Raw genomic sequence first — 19,444 nt, forward strand, 5'->3', positions numbered from 1 at the left:
CGGCTGCCTGGAAAATCGTGACTCTTTTTTACTCCGGGCCGTCAGCTCCTGCCATCACCTTCACTCCGGTTCTGTGTTACCTGCTCCTCTGGCCTCATCAAACCTCCATCATCAACCTTGCAATAAAGACTCTCAATTTTAGTTCTGTGTGTGTGGTTCTGAGTTCATCCGTAGACAAATCGTGACAGTACGGAACGGCCAAACGATGAACTCAGACACAACACGGGTCTTACCTGCAGGGGTTGACGACCCGGAAGTCCTCGCATATGTGGAGATGTGCCAACGCCAGATGAGGGAGGTCCACGTGGTGGTCCTCCCTCATCTGTTTTGTTTTGGGTGTGGTTACGGCTACTTCGGAGCCCAGGTAAGGAAGCCACTCAGCCTCTCGTCGTCTCGGTCATCACCTCCATGACTCGCAGCTGGCCCCTCGAGTAAAGCTCATCTTTCCACCTGACAGAGCCCCACGCATCGAGGAGAGCCAGTTGTGGGATTTTTACTACGGTGACCGAGACGACCTTCTGCCCTGCTGTCCAGCTGCTACCCCCGAGACTGCCCCGGATTCTTCATTTGGTCCCTCCCGGCGAGGACGGCGGAATCACCGGCGCAGAGGGTCCGTCAAGGAGGCGCTTCCGCCTCCAACCCCGCTGCCCGCCGAAGCCTGTTGCCCGGCGCCGCTGCCCGCCGAAGCCTGTTGCCCGTCACAGCCCGAAGTAGCCGAAGAGTTGGTTCCGTCTCCGCCCGAAAGCTCCGCTCTGCTTGCCGGCGAAAGCTCCACTCTGCCGGCCGCCGAAAGCTCAGTTCTGTCGGCCGCCGAAAGCTCCGCGCCGCCGAAGACAGATCCGTCGGCCGACGAGGAAAGGGACCCGCCGGCCGAAGAGGATGAGCCCGAGGCCTCCGAGGGAGCCGCTCTGCCTCAGGCCGAGGCCTCCAAGGGAGCCGTTCCGCCTCAGGCCAAGGCCTCCGAGGGAGTTGTTCCGCCTCAAGCCGAGGCCTCCGAGGAAATTGTTCTGCCTCAAGCCGAGGCCTCCGAGGGAATTGTTCCGCCTCAAGCCGAGGCCTCCGAGGAAATTGTTCCTCCTCAGGCCGAGGCCTCCGAGGGAATTGTTCCGCATCAAGCCGAGGCCTCCGAGGAAATTGTTCCGCCTCAGGCTGAGGCCTCCGAGGGAATTGTTCCGCATCAAACCGAGGCCTCCGAGGAAATTGTTCCGCCTCAGGCCGAGGCCTCCGAGGAAGTTGTTCCGCCTCAGGCCGAGGCCTCCGAGGGAATTGTTCCGCATCAAGCCGAGGCCTCCGAGGAAAGTGTTCCGCCTCAGGCTGAGGCCTCCGAGGGAATTGTTCCGCATCAAACCGAGGCCTCCGAGGAAATTGTTCCGCCTCAGGCCGAGGCCTCCGAGGAAATTGTTCCGCCTCAGGCCGAGGCCTCCGAGGAAGTTGTTCCGCCTCAGGCCGAGGCCTCCGAGGGAGTTGTTCTGCCTCAGGCCGAGGTCCTAGTTGGTGCTACCCCTGTTTCTGGTTCGTCGTGCCGGGGTCGTCCTCCACGGCGCCCGCCTCTGACTTTCCTGTTCGGCCGGAGCCGCAGACTGTGGACTCTGGGCCGCTCGACTTTGCCTCGTTGGGGCCGTCCACCATGGCGCCCGCTTCTGACTTTTCTGTTCGGCCGGAGCCGCAGACTGCGGACTTCGAGCCGCTCGACTCTGCCTCGTCGGGGCCGCCCACCACGGCGGCCGCCTTTGACTTTCCTGTTCGGCCGGAGCCGCAGTTTGCGGACTCCAAGCCGCTCGACTCTGCCTCGTCGGGGCCGCCCACCACGGCGGCCGCCTTTGACTTTCCTGTTCGGCCGGAGCCGCAGTTTGCGGACTCCAAGCCGCTTGACTTTGCCTCGTCGGGGCCGCCCTCCTTGAGGGTTTAATCGGGCGATGCTGCTCCGGCGCCTGCCTCGTCCAGGACGACCTCCACGAAGACTTTTTCTTGTTTGGCTTAGCAGCCGTTTGCCTGAGCCCTTAAGGCCAGTCCCTTCTGTTATTTTTTGGGCTCGATTTCAGTTTTGGTTTACTTAGGAGTTTTGGGGTTTTTAGAGTTATTTAGGGGGATCTTTGTTTTTCGTAGAGTACTTGAGTTTTTATTTGTCTTTTTGTTTTTCCACCTCTGTTCTGGTGTTCCAGGTTTGCCTGTAGTCTTCCGGTTTTTGCTTCAGTTACTTCTGTTTTAGAATCCTAGTTTTTGCCTTGTTCTCTCTGTTTTTGTTCTAGCTTTAGTTATCTAGTGTTACATTAGTTTACCCATTCCTACCCTAGTTTCTTTGTTTTGGTTTTTGCATTAGTTTTATAGCTTTGATTTAATGTCTTGATCTTTTCCTAGTGTTGTTTTGATTTTTCTAGTTTTTTTTGCTTCGGTTTTTCTTTTGTTATCCCTACCCTAGTTCTTCTGGTTTTGCTTTATAGTTTAGTACATGCCTTTTGTTTTCCAGTTCTTGGTTAGATCCTTATTTTGTATAGCGCTCTTTAGGTCCCAGCGCTCCTTAGGCTTCTTATCCCTGGTTTTGAGCCTTACGCTCCTTTACTTTGTCTGATTCGTGCTCCCTTAGTTTTTGTTTGGACCTCCCGAGTTCTTTTGTTCCCCGGCGTGTTAGAACGCCCTTCGTATTTGATTTTCTCGGTTCTCTGGCGTGTTAGAACGCCCTCCATCTCCTGATGTTAGATCTCTTGGTTCCCCGGCGTATAAGGACGCCCTTAGTCTTTGATATTTAGATTACATGGTTCCTGGCATGCTAGGATGCCCTCTGTTCTTGTTCCCTGGTGTTGAGACGCCCTCTGTTCTTGTTCCCTGGTGTTTAGACGCCCTCTGTTCTTGTTCCCTGGTGTTTAGACGCCCTCTGTTGTTGTTCCCTGATGTTTAGACGTCCTCTGTTCTCGGTTCCCCGGCATGTTAGAACGTCCTCAGTTCCCTGGTGTTTAGGTTTCTTGGTTCCCTGATGTTTAGATTCCTGGCGTTTAGATTTAGTGTTCCCTGGCGTTTTAGAAGTTCCTGCTTCTCTTGTGCCCCGGTGTTTCCCTTGCGCCCCGGTGTTCTCTTTCCTCACGCCCCAGGGGGTTTCCCCTGGCGTTTTCAGTACGCCTGTTCTTCCCTTTGGCGTTAAGTACGCCCGTTCCTTCCCTTTGGCGTTAAGTACGCCCGTTCCTTCCCTTTGGCGCTGTCGTGCGCCCGTTCCTTCCCTTTGGCGCTGTCGTGCGCCCGTTCCTTCCCTTTGGCGCTGTCGTGCGCCCGTTCCTTCCCTTTGGCGTTAAGTACGCCCGTTCCTTCCCTTTGGCGTTAAGTACGCCCGTTCCTTCCCTTTGGCGTTAAGTACGCCCGTTCCTTCCCTTTGGCGTTAAGTACGCCCGTTCCTTCCCTTTGGTGTTAAGTACGCCCGTTCCTTCCCTTTGGCGTTAAGTACGCCCGTTCCTTTCCTTTGGTGTTAAGTACGCCCGTTCCTTCCCTTTGGCGTTAAGTACGCCCGTTCCTTCCCTTTGGCGTTCAGTGCGCCCGTTCCTTCCCTTTGGCGTTAAGTACGCCCGTTCCTTCCCTTTGCCGTTAAGTACGCCCGTTCCTTCCCTTTGGCGTTCAGTGCGCCCGTTCCTTCCCTTTGGCGTTCAGTGCGCCCGTTCCTTCCTTTTGGCGTTAAGTACGCCGTTTCCTTCCCTCTGGCGCTGTCGCGTGCCCGTTCCTTCCCTTTGGCGCTGTCATGCGCCCGTTCCTTCCCTTTGGCGTTAAGTACGCCCGTTCCTTCCCTTTGGCGTTAAGTACGCCCGTTCCTTCCCTTTGGTGTTAAGTACGCCCGTTCCTTCCCTTTGGCGTTAAGTACGCCCGTTCCTTCCCTTTGGCGTTCAGTGCGCCCGTTCCTTCCCTTTGGCGTTAAGTACGCCCGTTCCTTCCCTTTGGCGTTAAGTACGCCCGTTCCTTCCCTTTGGCGTTCAGTGCGCCCGTTCCTTCCCTTTGGCGTTAAGTACGCCGTTTCCTTCACTCTGGCGCTGTCGCGTGCCCATTCCTTCCCTTTGGCGCTGTCATGCGCCCGTTCCTTCCCTTTTGGCGCTGTCGTGCGCTCGTTCCTTCCCTTTTTGCGCTGTCGTGCGCCCGTTCCTTCCCTTTTGGCGCTGTCGTGCGCCCGTTCCTTCCCTTTTGGCGCTGTTGTGCGCCCGATCCTTCCCTTTGGCGCTGTCGTGCGCCCGATCCTTCCCTCTGGCGTTGTCGTGCGCCTGTTCTTTCCCTCTGGCGTTGTCGTACACCTGTTCTTTCCATCTGGCGTTGTCGTACGCCTGTTCTTTCCCTCTGGCATTGTTGTACGCCTGTGCTTTCCCTCTGGCGTTGTCATACGCCTGTTCTTTCCCTCTGGCGTTGGTTCGCCTGTCGTGCCCGTTTTTGCCTTGTGGCGATGTTCGCCTGTCAGCGTCGGTTAGATGCCCTTTGTTTTTCCTACCAGCATCTGTGAAATGCCCTTTGTTTGGTTTACCAGGGGTTGTTAGAAACCCCTTGTAGTTCGCCCTTGTGGGTAGTTTTGGTTTGATTTTAGCCCTCCATCCTGCCTTCCCTCTGCCCACCCTGGCTCGGTCACTTTTTAGCTCTGTTTTTTTTTTTTTTTTTTTTTTTCTTTTCTTTTTAGGCCGTCCGGAGACCGGCCTTGAGGGGTGGGGGGGGGGGGGGGGGGGGGGTAATGTCATGGTTGAGTTTTGGTTCGACTTTATTTTTCTGTTATTTTTATTTTTCATCTCATGTGGGTTTGGTTTGACTTTATTTATTGTTAGTTTTCATTGTCATTAGTTATTTTCTGTCATCTTCACTTCACCTCCTCTGCAGTTAGTCACACCTTCCAGCCACTAATTAGCCAGATTCACTTCACCTGCCAGCCTCCCTACTTAAGCCTCACTCTGCTGTCACTCCTTGCCGGTCCGTCATCATTCCACACCTCTCCATGCCAGTCCCCGTTTTTGCCTCGGAAAGATTTGTTTTATTGTTTCAGTTCTGCTAACCTGACTAGCCGCCCTGGAGAAGCTCTGCTCTGTGCCCTGGCGTCTTCTAAGTTCTGCTAACCTGACTAGCCGCCCTGGAGAAGCTCTGCTCTGTGCCCTGGTGTCTTCTAAGTTCTGCTAACCTGACTAGCCGCCCTGGAGAAGCTCAGCTCTGTGCCCTGGTGTCTGCAACGAACTGCTAACCTGTTGTGGCTACGGGGCCTGCTAGCCGAGCAGTAATGAGCATTCCCGGCTGCCTGGAAAATCGTGACTCTTTTTTACTCCGGGCCGTCAGCTCCTGCCATCACCTTCACTCCGGTTCTGTGTTACCTGCTCCTCTGGCCTCATCAAACCTCCATCATCAACCTTGCAATAAAGACTCTCAATTTTAGTCCCGTGTGTGTGGTTCTGAGTTCATCCGTAGACAAATCGTGACACTTTGAAAATGTGGATACATATACTGAATAATTTGGGGACCGTCCTGTGATCATCCCGTAATATTTTCCATTTCAACTAGTTTTTGGTGTTCTGCAATACCAGTGTCTATAATAATATGATGCAAGCCATTAACATTGGTCATAGATTCCTCAATTCTAGGTGCTTCATTTGAGGATAACTTCAAAATTGACTCATGACTAAATGCAGGGTTAACAAAATCTGTCAAATCAACCGCAATATATTTCTGCCCACACTGGTAAGGTACATTTTAACCTTAACTTTTTTAGTTTTGCTTACTCGTGTCTTCCCAGGCTTGCAAATGAGCAGAAGTTTATAGGGTGGCTATTGTCTGCTCTCTGTTAATCAGCTAGATTTAAGTCTGACAAATTATATCTATTTAGTTATCAATTATGACTAGGGCTATCAAACAAAACATTTTAATCACTATTTAATCGCAAATAATATTTTATGTCTGAAAGTGTATACGTTCATTTAGGCATTTATTGAAATGCTATTTTGCAATAGATAACACTCATTAAAATTACACTCTAACAGAAGGCATTTTCCCTTTTTTGTTTTTTCCCAATTTATAATGCCTCAAACAGATGTTTAATGTTCTGCCAAATTTTCAACAACTTTTCCAAACTTCTAACCACTTTCTAACTTTTAGGCTACAGTTTAAAATAAAAAAAATTCTCCAAAACTCAACAAGATGTAGCAGGCCGTGCTCTCACTCTAATGCAACTCACCCAATCAGCTTGCAGCCAATACCTCAAATGCTTTACTGCATTGAAAGTTCTCCTGCACTCCAACAAACATCATTAATGCATCAACCTTTTTTCTAATGATTTCCAAATTCCCCTTTAGTTTTTTACCCATATTTTTACCCATCACTTTTTACTTAACAAAATTAAATCTGCTCCACAGTCACTGCTCTTATCTTGAGGCCCACGCATGTGGAGAAATTCACACCATCCTGGAGACACGCACACACACACACACCCAAGCAGAGATACACATAGAGACACCCACACTATGCAGAGCCGCAGGGCCCAACCAATCTCTCCTTCTCTCAAACCATGGATCCCATATTACCGAGAGAAAATTGTTACACAAGACATAAACATACTTTTAAAACAGACAGCTGGCGCAGACACAGAAGGACTACCCTTAGACCTTTCCATGATATTGACGGAACCTTCCTTTTTCTTTAAAATTGCCTCAGTCTGACCGTTGTGCTCAGAACCCAGTTCTGTCGCTAGAAAACAATCTAATTGTTCTCCTGGGGCCCCTTTGTAATCTCTTATCTTCTATAACAGCTCACTCCTAAGGTCTTGCTGCTCTTAGCCTCAACTTAAAGACGTTACGTATCTCGGCCGTTCCTATCGCTACGTTTCTGTGGAGAGTCTCCTTTCTCCGAGGTAACGTTCCACCACAGTCTTAAAATTCACCAGACTCTAATCATGGGGGGGTGGGGGGGGAGCGACCAACTTCCTGAGACTATTTTTTATTCTTTAGATTTTTAACCTTTTTATTGTCTTTTTACTTTATTTTTCGACAGCCTCACCACTTGGCTTCTTGGCTTTTATCTCTTTTATCGTTTCTACCTTATTTTACGTTGTTTTTTTACGTGGACATACAAATAAATCCCATTCAATCATTTCTCGGTTTCAACATAAATTCCATTCAAACCTAGTTGTACTGTTCAGCCTCTGATATACAAGAAAGCTTCTCATTTACAGCAACTCTTGATTTAGCCTACATCTAATCTTTAGCCAATAGGAGAATCAAAATCTCCTTACTTTTTTTTCGGGTCGACCCTGTTTTGCTGTAAGTGATTACTTCTTCGTGCCCAAATTCAAAAGGTTCCTCCACTTAATGTCAAATCCGGGTCATGGCTAACCATAATGTGATTTCTGTAGTATTGGCCTAATCCTGCTTCGCTACTAAAGGCCCATTTTTACCCTGGTTTAAGATTTGACAATAAATGAGGAAATATTGATCAGAGGTAAAACATTGTAATATACATATTTAATCTATCAGAAATTAAATATGGAGACAGAGTACATTACCAATCAAGATGTTTTCCCGCGCGGTCGAGAAGTCTGTCTAACTTTAATAAGTCTGAACACATCTTTTTAAGGGTGAGACCATCCTATGTTTTTAGGAGGAGGGGAAAATCTGTTTTGAACGAAGGAACTCTCTTTCTGACCCACCCCCTCAGCAATAAAACTCCATGTTTATCTTACGCTGGAGCAGGGAGAGACAGACACCACTCTGCTTTCCTCAGTAACCCCAACTAAGATATATTTTTTAATTCTTAACAGTAGCTATAACAAACATAGTTCAAATGGTTGTGATCCCAGGGCTATAAGCTTGTAATGATTAATACAAATAATGCATTTATGAATTAGCTGTTATGAACTCATTTATGCTGGAACAGGGTAATCTGATCGGTTTCTGACCGATGAGATTTATCCAGCAAGCGTTGATAACTCAAATTATAACTGCAATTAGAGTTTAATCCTTACTCCTTTACCACAAAAAATTTAAATGGCTGGGTTGATCTCAGTTGTTAACTCAAAAAGAGGTAATTCTGTATTTTGAAAGACCATGTAACTTCTGGATAGAAATAAACAATTACTATTCTACACGTTATTATTTATTGAACCAAAACAACTTCCTGTCACAGTAATTATTCTAATTCAATAACCTAGGAAACTCTACTCACATCTAAAATAAGCATACAAAAGAAAAATAAATGAAAATAAACAAGTCAAAATGGATTAAATGAGAGTTTGAACATCACATTCAAGACGTCGGCACTTGACGTAGCAGCATTGAAAGACAAGTTAGCTTTGAGAAACTAGATGGATGCTTCTGTAGTTCACAACAAGCTAGCTAACAGCTTAGCTACTCTGCACCTTCCCAAGATGACAACTATGACGACACATAACCTACGACCTTGTGTGATGAGTGAGGGGGAGGTCTTAATGACGTATTTAGCGCATAAGCTAGTGTGGGCGGGCTTTGACCAGGAGTCAGAATCAGAATCAGAATCAGAAATACTTTAATAATCCCACAGGGAAATTGTTGTTTCAGTACAATCGCCATAATGTAAACAAACAAACATCACAAACATTTCAGGGGGAGACGATTTACTGAGGCCTTGCTGCCTAGGAACCACCTTACACGGAGCCCACATGGCTCTGCCATTACTCTGTGAAAAGATAAGAGGCCACAAAAAAAGGAAGGTGGGAGAGAAAAAAATCATAACTCATACTTTATCCTATAACAGGATACAGTTTGAGATATCAAAAACCTCTTGCACAAAAAGCACAAATAAGACGAGACACATATAGCAGAAGGTAAAGATTTGAGACTAGTCGCGTGTAAGTTCATCAGTTTATATGAGCATCAGTTATCAGAATCAGACATACTTTCCCAGAGGGAAATTTCTGTTTCAGTGCCATCACCCTAACATAACATCACAAACATTTCAGGGGGGGAGACGGTTCACTGGGGCCGTGCAGCCAAGGACAAAAACTGTCCACATGGCGCTGCCCTTATATGTTGAAGGAAGATAACAACATTGGGGAAAGGGAGGGAGAAAAAAAGACAGATGTTTGACAATTTACGCTCTCACAAATAAAGAGTCAAACAACCGACAAAAAAAACCCTCATGGCACGAAAAGCACAATAACACAAGACACAAATATTCAGAAAGGTAAACATCTGAGGCCCGTCGGTGTACGTAAGTTCATCAGTTTTATGAGTATCAATTATGTGAGTGTGTTTGGATGAAAGTATTTATATTTCCGTGAACACTCTCCAGAGGCCATTGTCCTTGATGTTATCAGCCGGCCCACAGTTCAGAAAGCATCCGCAGATGTCAGCGGGGGAGTGGGTAGCAGGGTAGAGTTCTGAGCATTCTCAGCCATAACATAATCCAAATATGTTATTTGTTACGAGACAACCTGCACTGACTTTCCTGTCAGCTTTAAGTCTTTTGCTGGCTCCAAATGATGAAATTCAATTTTCCAAATTGTTGGGCTTTTCCGCGCTTCACTTCCAGATTTTATCCCATCACCCCTTTGAGTTCAACCACCGAAGCCAGTCTGCGTACCAGCACATCCAGCTTTGCGGCTCTGCTCCTCCACCTTCCAGAACTGTCCATTCACCGCCTTAGTGATCGCGTCATATGCAGCTGGCAGCCTGATCAAGTCCAAATGGCTACCGACATCCGCTGTATTTGCTGATACATCAAAAATCCACCAAATCCAATAAGTAGAAATCCAAGTATCCTGAATCCAAACATGCAAACGTTTCAAACGTCCAGGAATGACAAAGTCGAAAGACACACCGTTTTCCATCCAAGAATATAGGGTGTATCCCACAAAATGAGTCAAATCAGGACCGGACGGGTCCCCCTTTCATTGCCTACCCGTCGAAAAAATTTGATCAATAGCATTGAGAGACCAGCTTACCAGATCCATGTTTTTCAGAGTTCGGTTGATATGAAGAAAGTGCTCAGAAAGACAAGACATAGCAGCAGAAGCAGGAGAGGGGGAGAGGGGTGGGTGAAAGCTGGAGAGGAGAGAAAAACACGACCGACCTCGAAGAGAGACAGAACAGAAAAAGGTGGTCTCTTCCCCTCCTGAGCAAAGATTTCAAAGAAAGTGTGCAAAACTGGAAAGTTACAGACAAAGAGATTGAACTTTGCCAAGTTTTTTTTTACTTTCCAGTATAGGCCATCTTAGGTCGCATTTCAGGCTTTCAGTGCCTTCTTCTATGGGATTCCAACCGCAGCGAGTTGACTTGGAGGCGTCTTTTCAAGTCAACGCAGGGTCTCTAGAACTAGAATCAGACCATATTTAAATGGCGCTTTTCCAGTCATGCTGACCACCCAAAGCACTGTACACTAGAGCCACGTTCACCCAGTCGCTCTCACTAACACACATTCATACACCGAGATGCAGCTTGGTGTATGAATGGGGTTAAGTGCCTTGCCCAGGGGCACATCAACATGTGGCAAGGGGAAGCTGGAATCAAACCCACAACCTTCTAATTGCCAGACGACTACTCAACCCATCAAGCCACAGTCACCCCAAAAGACACACAACAGCTGAAGTAGATACAGAGTAAATAAATAGATGCTGAACAGAGATGGAAGCTCTCAAATCAATACTGTGGTCCAGCACAGAGGTGGACATATGTTGTGTTTCATGGTGGACGAGAAAATTCAGATGGTGCCCAAAGAAATGAGAAGTTATTAATGGAGCTCCGTATTGATGGCAACGGAAGGCTGCCTGCAAGCAGCAAAACAACATTACCGAATGAAGATGAAGGAAACGACGAGTGATTGTCACACCCCGATCTGTAACGGCATAGACATAATATAAGAGTAGACCCCGCATCGACCGCTTTCGCCTATGTGCACTGACGGGATTTGGGGGCGCCATCTTGTGGCGGTCAACAGCTCAACTCAGTGTAATGTGTTGACCAGGCGCAGAATCAATTTTAATCAACTATAACTCGTTGAATGTTGAACTAATTTTCACGTTTTTTTTTTGCTTAAAATTTTAGAACTATAGATATCATAACAAATCGTCCAGTGTGTTTAAATAATCTTAGTGGGGTTAAAAGTAATAGAATATTCTGACAGGATGTATGTATGTTGCAAAACATAATTTTTCTATTACTATATAAACAAACACATTTGTACACGTATCTATCTATCTATCTATCTATCTATCTATCTATCTATCTATCTATCTATCTATCTATCTATCTATCTATCTATCTATCTATCTATCTATCTATCTATCTATCTATCTATCTATATATGATGTATGTATGTATGTATGTATATATATATATATATATATATATATATATATATATATATATATATATATATAATGTTTCAACTTTGTTCAAACATTTTGATTAAGCTCTTATTTTTGAGGACAGGAAATGGCACCTTGTTACGTTGGTGATCCTGTGTGACATCAGGAATTCATTGAAGTCAGCCTTATGTGTTTAACTGAAAAATATGAAATCATTACTCATCTTCCCTATCAGTTTTCTGCACTGTTAATATCCCCATTTATGCTGCCATCTCTGGTTTATTTGTAAAATAATCTGTGAATCAAACTAAAGTAACCATTTCAATCTGACAAAACAAAAGCTAAACATGTTTTCTAGTTGAGAGGGTTTAGTAACTGGAATTAAAATCATTTAAAGATTGTGGACACAGCAACAAGTTGAAACTTTCCTTTTGAAGAAGCATTTTGTCCTCTGCCTCTTTGTCTACACACATTCAGTCTCACTGGGATTCATTTTAAGCTCAGACATTTAAAAAATAACTAAATCAAAAACTTTTACACCCTGAAGAAGGCTGCTTGTGCCGCTACGTGTGGGTTGCTTCTCCTTATGTTTTTAAACGTTCTATGATGAATCAGCCAGTTAAATAAAGGCTTTTTATATTTTTGAAGAAGAGTGCCTTGGACCTCCTTTTTTCTATTTACTACTGGATTCCCGAACCCAAAGAGCACCTTCAAATTTCTGATCGGAACTTCCTGAGCACCCTGGACTTTTTTGTCTTTTCAAAAACTTTTATATTTCAAATTGTGCCAAATATTTTAAAAAGCTGAATTAGACTGACTTAAATCGACCGGTGTAGCCCAGATAAATAAGAGAGGCAGTAAAACGTTTATTAAGTAAATACTAATTCACCAGTAGTGAATGCTGCTTGTCGGGACTTTGAAGCAATCAACTGGTTGCCTTATATAGGAAATGTTTGACCAATCTGTATAATATGATTGATTTGACTTTGTAAAGTGCCTTGAGATGACATGTTTCATGAATTGGCACTATATAAATAAAATTGAATTGAATTGAAATTGAATTAATAAATAGCTAAGCTCACATAGGCGTAGGTTTGCATATGGACCATAGGGACATGTCCATACCTAAATTTTGGACCGACCTAATTGTCCCTACCAATAATTTGATGTGAATAACATTTTAATATCTATTTGTAATTTGTAATTTACAATACAACGTTGCTGCTGCATCGCTTCTTTTCCTCTCGCAGCTCCCCTGCTTGGCAGCTGCTGCTGCCGCTCTATCTCACTGCTTGCTTTGTCTTTCCTCTCCCTTTAAACCTACAGCACACGTGACTGTGCTATGTGCTGTTTAACTCCAATCTCATTGGTTGTGCTGCCTTAAATGCTGTCTTCCCTCTTTCTAATTGGCTGTTTTCTAGTGCGTGTGTGCGTGCGTGTGCGTGCGTGCTTGGAGCGCGAGATTTAAATTTTGATTCATAATGGGATACTGCCGTTACCACAATTAATACTGGGCTACAAAACTAGTCTCAGTTAAGAAACTAAATATTATCTGCACTAAAAGAGGTTCTGAACACAAGCAGGAGAGAAAGTTTTGATTTGTGGAACTTGAGAAATGTAAGTAACCAATGTTAGCATCCCAAAATAGCATTTAATTCTGACGTATAATACATTTTATCAACAAAAACCTAATCTCTTTTATAAAACTAAATATTCTGTGCCAGGCAGGAGTTCTGAAGACTGCTGGAAAGATGGAAAAGCAAAGACTGTAGGCTATTAAAAATTCAGTTTCTTAGACACAGTTGCCTGAAAAAAGGAAAGGTGAGGGTTTCCCTTTTACTAATATGTCGTTGCTATTATTGCTTTCATCTTTTGTCAACCCTTTGAGGCAGTTCAGGCATAAATAACAGGTGTTATTTCTTTTACATGATATAGAGAACAACAACACTAGATACCACCTAAACAACTGCTATATTTTTGTTTAGACTTTTGCTTATTTACAATAGCGTAATTAGGATTCCACAAAATAATAGTCATATTTATTTGACTATTTCTACTTCTAGAATTGGAATAAAGACAAATAAAACAGGGGAACACTATTGACATTGATTTTATTGTACATAGATTTCCACACTGTCCATTAGTAAATTAGTGCAAACCGGGGGCGGAGCTAGACATTCACATCATCAGGGGCTTAGCCCACAACATATTTCATCATTACGAGGGTAATTTGGCACACCAAAAACTAAGCAATTATTTAATCTATTGATGTGGTCGCAAAATGAATTTAATATAGGCCTTTACATATCTTAAAGTTTAATCTGCTGTTTTTTAATAGTCATACAAGTGTATACCAATAGTATATTAATATGTTCTCATTTCAATGATGAAATGGACAACCACTCATGTAACAATTCAGTCTTGGTGTCACCCATCTTACTCAAAGTACAGTATTGGGTCCTCCATGCTCCTTATGTATTACGATTTACTGCACATTTAAACATTGACAACTTACTATTGTTAGGGAAATAATTAGCTGTCTGAGAAGATGTATGTAAGGAGAAGCTGTTATCTACACTTCAAATATATGATGTAAGAAATGTGTTTGGAATGTTAAGATAAATTACATGAAATGGGCTACACAGAGCAACTACAGCCCAGTTGTACATATGTTGAAATTTTAATTTAATATATTACACTTCTACTTCCAGTGCAGATGTAAATAAAATACATTTATTTGCAGTTCCTTGAATGTATAATTTTGCTATGTTTTATGATGCAAAGCATCCCCCCTTGTTTTTTTTTGTTCATGTTTTTGCATAAAAAAACAAGGGGGGGGGTATCTCTGCGCATTTCTATATCTTCAAAAGAAAATACAGGATAAATTTAGACAACAGACATAAGTCAACATCTCCCATGTTAAGCTGGCTTGTCTTGGGACTATGAACAGTAATTTGTGCCGTGGTTTGTCCCCATGATAATCCACAGAGAGTAAGTGTACTTATGTCCGATGTAGAAGACAGAGAAGTTTCTACTCAATGCTTTTTGAACTGTGTTTTGCCGCTAGCTTAGCATAGCAACTAGCTGATGCTAACAAGCTGGCTAATGGGCTCTAGGCTGCCGTTTGCAAACTCAGCTGGACCTAGGAGCTTGTAGAGTATCTCATCAGTTAAAATAAATGTAAAAAAATGTTGAGATTCTATCTATAATCTAGGATTGGAGGGCAGTGAGAGCATTGATGGGGATTTATCAGGCTCTAATGAAACCAACCCTGGATTCTGGTTGTATAAAGTTCATGTCAGCAGGTAAAAACCACTTAATTAAGCTTGATAAAGAACAATCTGAATGTCTGCGTATGTGCTGTGGAGCTTTTAGGACTTTTCCTGTGGCTACCTTACAAGTTGAAACTGGAGAACTTCAGCTGAGGCTAAGATTAAACTTGATTGTGTTGCTCATATAATTAGAGTATTAGGAAAAGTTTGATTTCTTTTTTTTCAGTAATTCCATTCAAAAAGAAAATGTTGTATATTATATTCTTTCATTACACACAGACCGATATATTTCAAGCGTTTATTTCTTTAAATTTTGATCATGAAAACTGATAACTAATGAAAACCCCAAATTCAGTATCTCAGAGAATTAGAAAAGAATCAGAGCAACCTGGGCTCTCATAACACCTGACCAGCACCACAAACTGATCGACTCTAGGCCTTGCTGCATTTTCTGCAGTAATCCAGGGAAAAGGAGCCTCAACCAATTATTGAGTGCTGTACATGCTCACACTTTTCATGTTCATACTTGTCAGTTGACCAACATTTGGGTTTTCATTTGTTATATTCATCAAAATTTAAAGAAATAAACATTTGAAATACGTATATCAGTCTGTGTGATGAATGAATATAATATACAAGTTATAATTATATAACCAGCACCTGTATTTCCTATCAGGGACCCAAACTTGTTCTGTAAATCATCACGTCTGATAAGGTTACCACTGGGGTCCAGTGTAGATCACAGTGAAGTGATCTGAAGGTCCTGAGAACAGACATGTTCATCCGCCTTGAAATAAGTGTTAAAATAATAATAGTGCTTGACTGAATACTGTCATGATGCAGCCTGAAGGCTGCATTCTGAACATTTTCTGGCTCCTTCCCCAGTGCAGCCCTGATTGGGAACACCTGGCAGGCTGCAATCATCTTGGACTCACTCCACCTGCTCTCATCACTATAAGAACTCACCTCAGTTTGTCCATGTCACTCAATAAGCTCTGGAAACCAGCTCTGTGTGTGTGTGTGTGCTGTGTCCGGGTTCATCCAAGACTAATCATGACAAATACCAGTGTGTATCAGTGGTATTTTAATGTAGGCTGATTAAAAAATACCAAAACACACAGATAATAAAACTGAATCATAGACAAAACTCACTGGTTTCTGATCAGTGTGACCGCTGACTGAACAGAGAAGGCATCAAGATTAACTAAGCCTGGCTGTTAGCCTGGTCTGGAGTATGCTAGCTGAGAGAATAAATCACCATGGCAACTGATGTTACTGCTTTTGGGAAACCGAGTCGAGGCTTAATTTAACCAGGATATCTGGAAAATCCTGGCTTAATCTGTTATCTTGGTTTTGTCAAACAGCCCTCTTAAGAGAATGAAGAGACTCATTTTGTCGTGTCAAACACAGACACTGATGGGAAGATCAGATGATGTCATCACTGTTCAGTCATCCTATTTTAGTCTTTGTTTATCAAGTTGTCTGGTTTAATAAGAACTACTTTATTTTTCCCTAATCACAGACTTAATGGCTGCAAACTCTCAGAGACTGAATTTGAAGTTGTAGCATCAGCTCTGAAGTCTAACCCCTCTCATCTGACTGAAGTGGAGATAAGAGAGATCGAAGGAGTGTACAACTCTGGAATGAAGCATCTGTGTGAGATACTGAAGAGTTCACTCTGCAGAGTTAACATCCTGAGGTTAGTTATCTTTATTTATCCAAGTAACATCATTCACTCATGCTTTAATACCTGTTTTTGTAAAGAACAATCTGTTTCACAACTGTTTGAATACAATTTTAAATTTTTTTTATCATGTGAATAAATTATTTCCTTATTTAAGATGCTCAAAATATAGATTTTATATTTATTTACCATTGTTTATACTTCAAAATGTTTTGGACTGATGTAGAAAAATGGACAAAAGTCTTACTAAAATGCTTCAATCAATAAACTCTGATAATCATTAAACTACAAACTTGTTACAAACTGTTGAAATTAAATACAAATGGCAATCTGCAGAAAATAACAACAGAGTAATTCTCACTGCAGCAATATTCCAATCAAGCGGGTGTTTGTGTTCATATATGGTGTTTGTGAGAAAGGGTGAGCTAGCTCAAAGACAGGATGGGTGTGTTTGATATGACAAAAAATGGCTGATCTGGATGGTCAGATCAAGGCTGCATGGTTAACGTTCTACTAAGAGCTCTTAGCTCCTGTTCCTTGACCTTTTTGGGGGTCAACAGTAAGAACTTTATTGAAAGATGGTGTAGTGACTTGTTCTTAACAAATCAAAAACAAACGTAAGCCACGTTGAGGCTGCTGACTGGCACTCAGTTGATGCGTTCAATGAATAAAACTTTAGGATCTTGGCTTGCAGAGCATTTGAGCATTGAGCCAACACTCTCACAAAATGCAAATTGTAAAGTTGCCCACTGGCTTACAACCAAAGGATGTTATATTTGCCGCAATGCAGGCATCAATAACAAAACAACAAAAAGTACGACAACCCACAACGTTGATGACGACAGTCAAAAACTGTTGGTTTCCACCGCAATCAGCACACCTGCCGTGCGACTGTGACTATTTAAAACAGATGAAGCCACCCACTGTCAATTTTAGGTATTTTAGCAAGCAGGAAAATAAACACAAAAACTCCAAAATATGGCTCTAATACACCAGCCCCTAATTGTAAATGGCAAATGACATTGCCTTTAATAACATCACAGAGCCATACAAAAAATGAAACAAAATACACCCTGTTATACCAAATTTTGTGCAGTTTACCACAAACAACTAATTTTCTGCCTCTCTTAGCAAACATAGCTTAGAGACAGGTCTTTCTAGAATGTTTGTTTTTGTCTGAAGACTGACGGATTGTACCAAACCTTTTTTGTGTGGAAAGGTTTCCAACACTCTGCCTAAAAGCCAAGACCCTCGTGGTGCCACCGGACCCATTACAATAACTATACTCCAGGAACAAAATTCCTCTTCTTTTGGTTCCATTTTTGCCACTCTTGCAATAATGGGAGGTACTCTTGTACTCATCTTTTCCAAAACAAATCCGCAAGATATTGGACTTGTCGCCACCTAATCTTCACATATACATCATCCTTGTTAAATAATCCAGGTGATAAAACTGGCTTCCCTTTCATCAGGAGAATGTCATTAGGAGTGAGTGGTTACAGATCAGTGGGGTCATCTGAGAGCTTAGTCAGGGGTTGACTATTCAATATAGCCTTAACTTCACAAAAAAACTGTCTGCAATCCATCATTGTCCAATGTTTGAAGATGTAACACAGAGGTTAGAATCCTTCTCACCATTTGGATAAGACGCTCCCAGACTCCATCAAAGTGTGATGCTGCAGGTGGATTAAAGTTCCATTTGATGCCATGTTGCAATAATACCTTTTGTATCCAGTTATGGTTTAGAGATTCAAATGCTTCCCTCAGTTCTTTCTTTGCTCCCACAAAATTTGTGCCATTATCTGAGCGAATTGAAGACACTTGTCCTCTTCGACTAATGAACCTTCACAAAGCATTAATGCATGCATCAGTAACCAATGAGGAAGCAACTTCCAAGTGAACAGCTCTGCTTGCTACACAGGTAAAAATTACCCAATAACATTTGCTGAAGCTTTGTCTTCTTTTCACCACCAAAGAACCAAAATAATCCACTCCTACATGTGTAAAGGGAGGGAGGTCTGGGAGGTGTCTTTCCTGCAGCAGATCCGCCATCTTCTGCTCACCCAACTTTCCTTTGAGTTATCTGCATAAACGGCATTGTGAGATCATTTTTCTCACAGCTAATGTGGCATTTGTTATCCAAAATCTCTTTGGCAATCTTGACAGCGTATGATTTCTGCCACTATTTCAATCTGAAAAACTCACACAGAAAGAAAAGGCAATTAGATGAATTTTATTGATACAATATTTTAAGAGTTTGGCGCTCAGACCTCGGCAGGAAAAATTCACGCTGAATTATACTTCAATATGCATAAGCAGGCGTATGAGAATAGGGATATTTCCCCCCAGGTCTGAAACTGGTGGTGGAGTGGAGATAAATAAAGTTTGTTCAGTCCATATGCTGAACTGTTTGAGCTAGATGTCCAACTTGATAAACACAGGTTTGCATGAACTGTCCATGATGAGCAAGCATGAAGCGACTGTGGAGAGGAAAAACTCCCCTTTGGGAAGAAACCTCTGGCAGAACCAGGCTCAGCATGGGGGTCTTCTGCCGGACCGTTTTAAGGAGTGACTGGGAATTCCATAAGAGTCCAGGAGGAATTACACTCTGATAGGGACGAGGTTGAAGGAGGACCGTAGGAAAGCCAGGCGAAGCTTGCTACGATGGTGGAGAAGGGGATGGAGGTGGGTTGAAACCGGTCAACAGAGTCCAAACCAGACACGGCGCAGCCACTGCTTACTCGCTGAAGAGAAGGCCGAGACGAGGATGTGGAGTTCTTTTTAAGATGAACCCAGGATGCTGATTGGCTTCGAGGAGGAGCAGTTCAAAGCTGATTGGCTTGCGTCGGAGGCGGATGAGTCTCTGATTGATGGAGGTAGGCAATAGAGTTTCTTCAGTTTGAATTTTCCCTTAAGCTGCATGACCGACTTGTTGGTGTATGTATCTTAAAATTTGTGTAGAAATGTGTTGTTTTTCTGGTAAAGCTGACTTACTCAAGCGGCCTCCAACTCAAAAAAGTCCATCTTCCAGACACGGGTCTAGTTTGTAAACAGAGCTGGGTTTTGGTACAGAGTTTCCCACTGATAGGGCAGCAATCTCTTCTTTGAACCTTTGCTGTTGACTGTAGCAAATGATGGACATTTCAGCATCCAAAACATCCTCAACTGGCAAGGTTTGATTTATTACTTCCCTTGCCCTCTCCATCACATGTAATTACT

General features: G+C 43.3%; 2 protein-coding genes across 2 annotated transcripts in view; both read left to right on the forward strand.

Moving 5' to 3' along the window:
* Positions 1 to 19,444, forward strand: part of LOC105923771 — a gene marked incomplete at its 3' end in the record, with an annotated part of 780,934 nt that overhangs the window by 268,135 nt on the left and 493,355 nt on the right. The window lies entirely within an intron of this gene.
* The window catches only part of LOC118561494 (NLR family CARD domain-containing protein 3-like), a 50,086-nt gene that overhangs the window by 17,911 nt on the left and 12,731 nt on the right, over positions 1 to 19,444 (forward strand). Inside the window, exon 6 of the mRNA XM_036133629.1 lies at positions 16,064 to 16,240. Within this exon, the coding sequence (XP_035989522.1) occupies positions 16,064 to 16,240 (177 nt within the window). The remainder of the gene's footprint in view (positions 1 to 16,063; positions 16,241 to 19,444) is intronic.

The sequence above is a fragment of the Fundulus heteroclitus genome, unplaced genomic scaffold (assembly GCF_011125445.2).
Source record: "Fundulus heteroclitus isolate FHET01 unplaced genomic scaffold, MU-UCD_Fhet_4.1 scaffold_65, whole genome shotgun sequence".
Lineage (NCBI taxonomy): Eukaryota > Metazoa > Chordata > Actinopteri > Cyprinodontiformes > Fundulidae > Fundulus > Fundulus heteroclitus.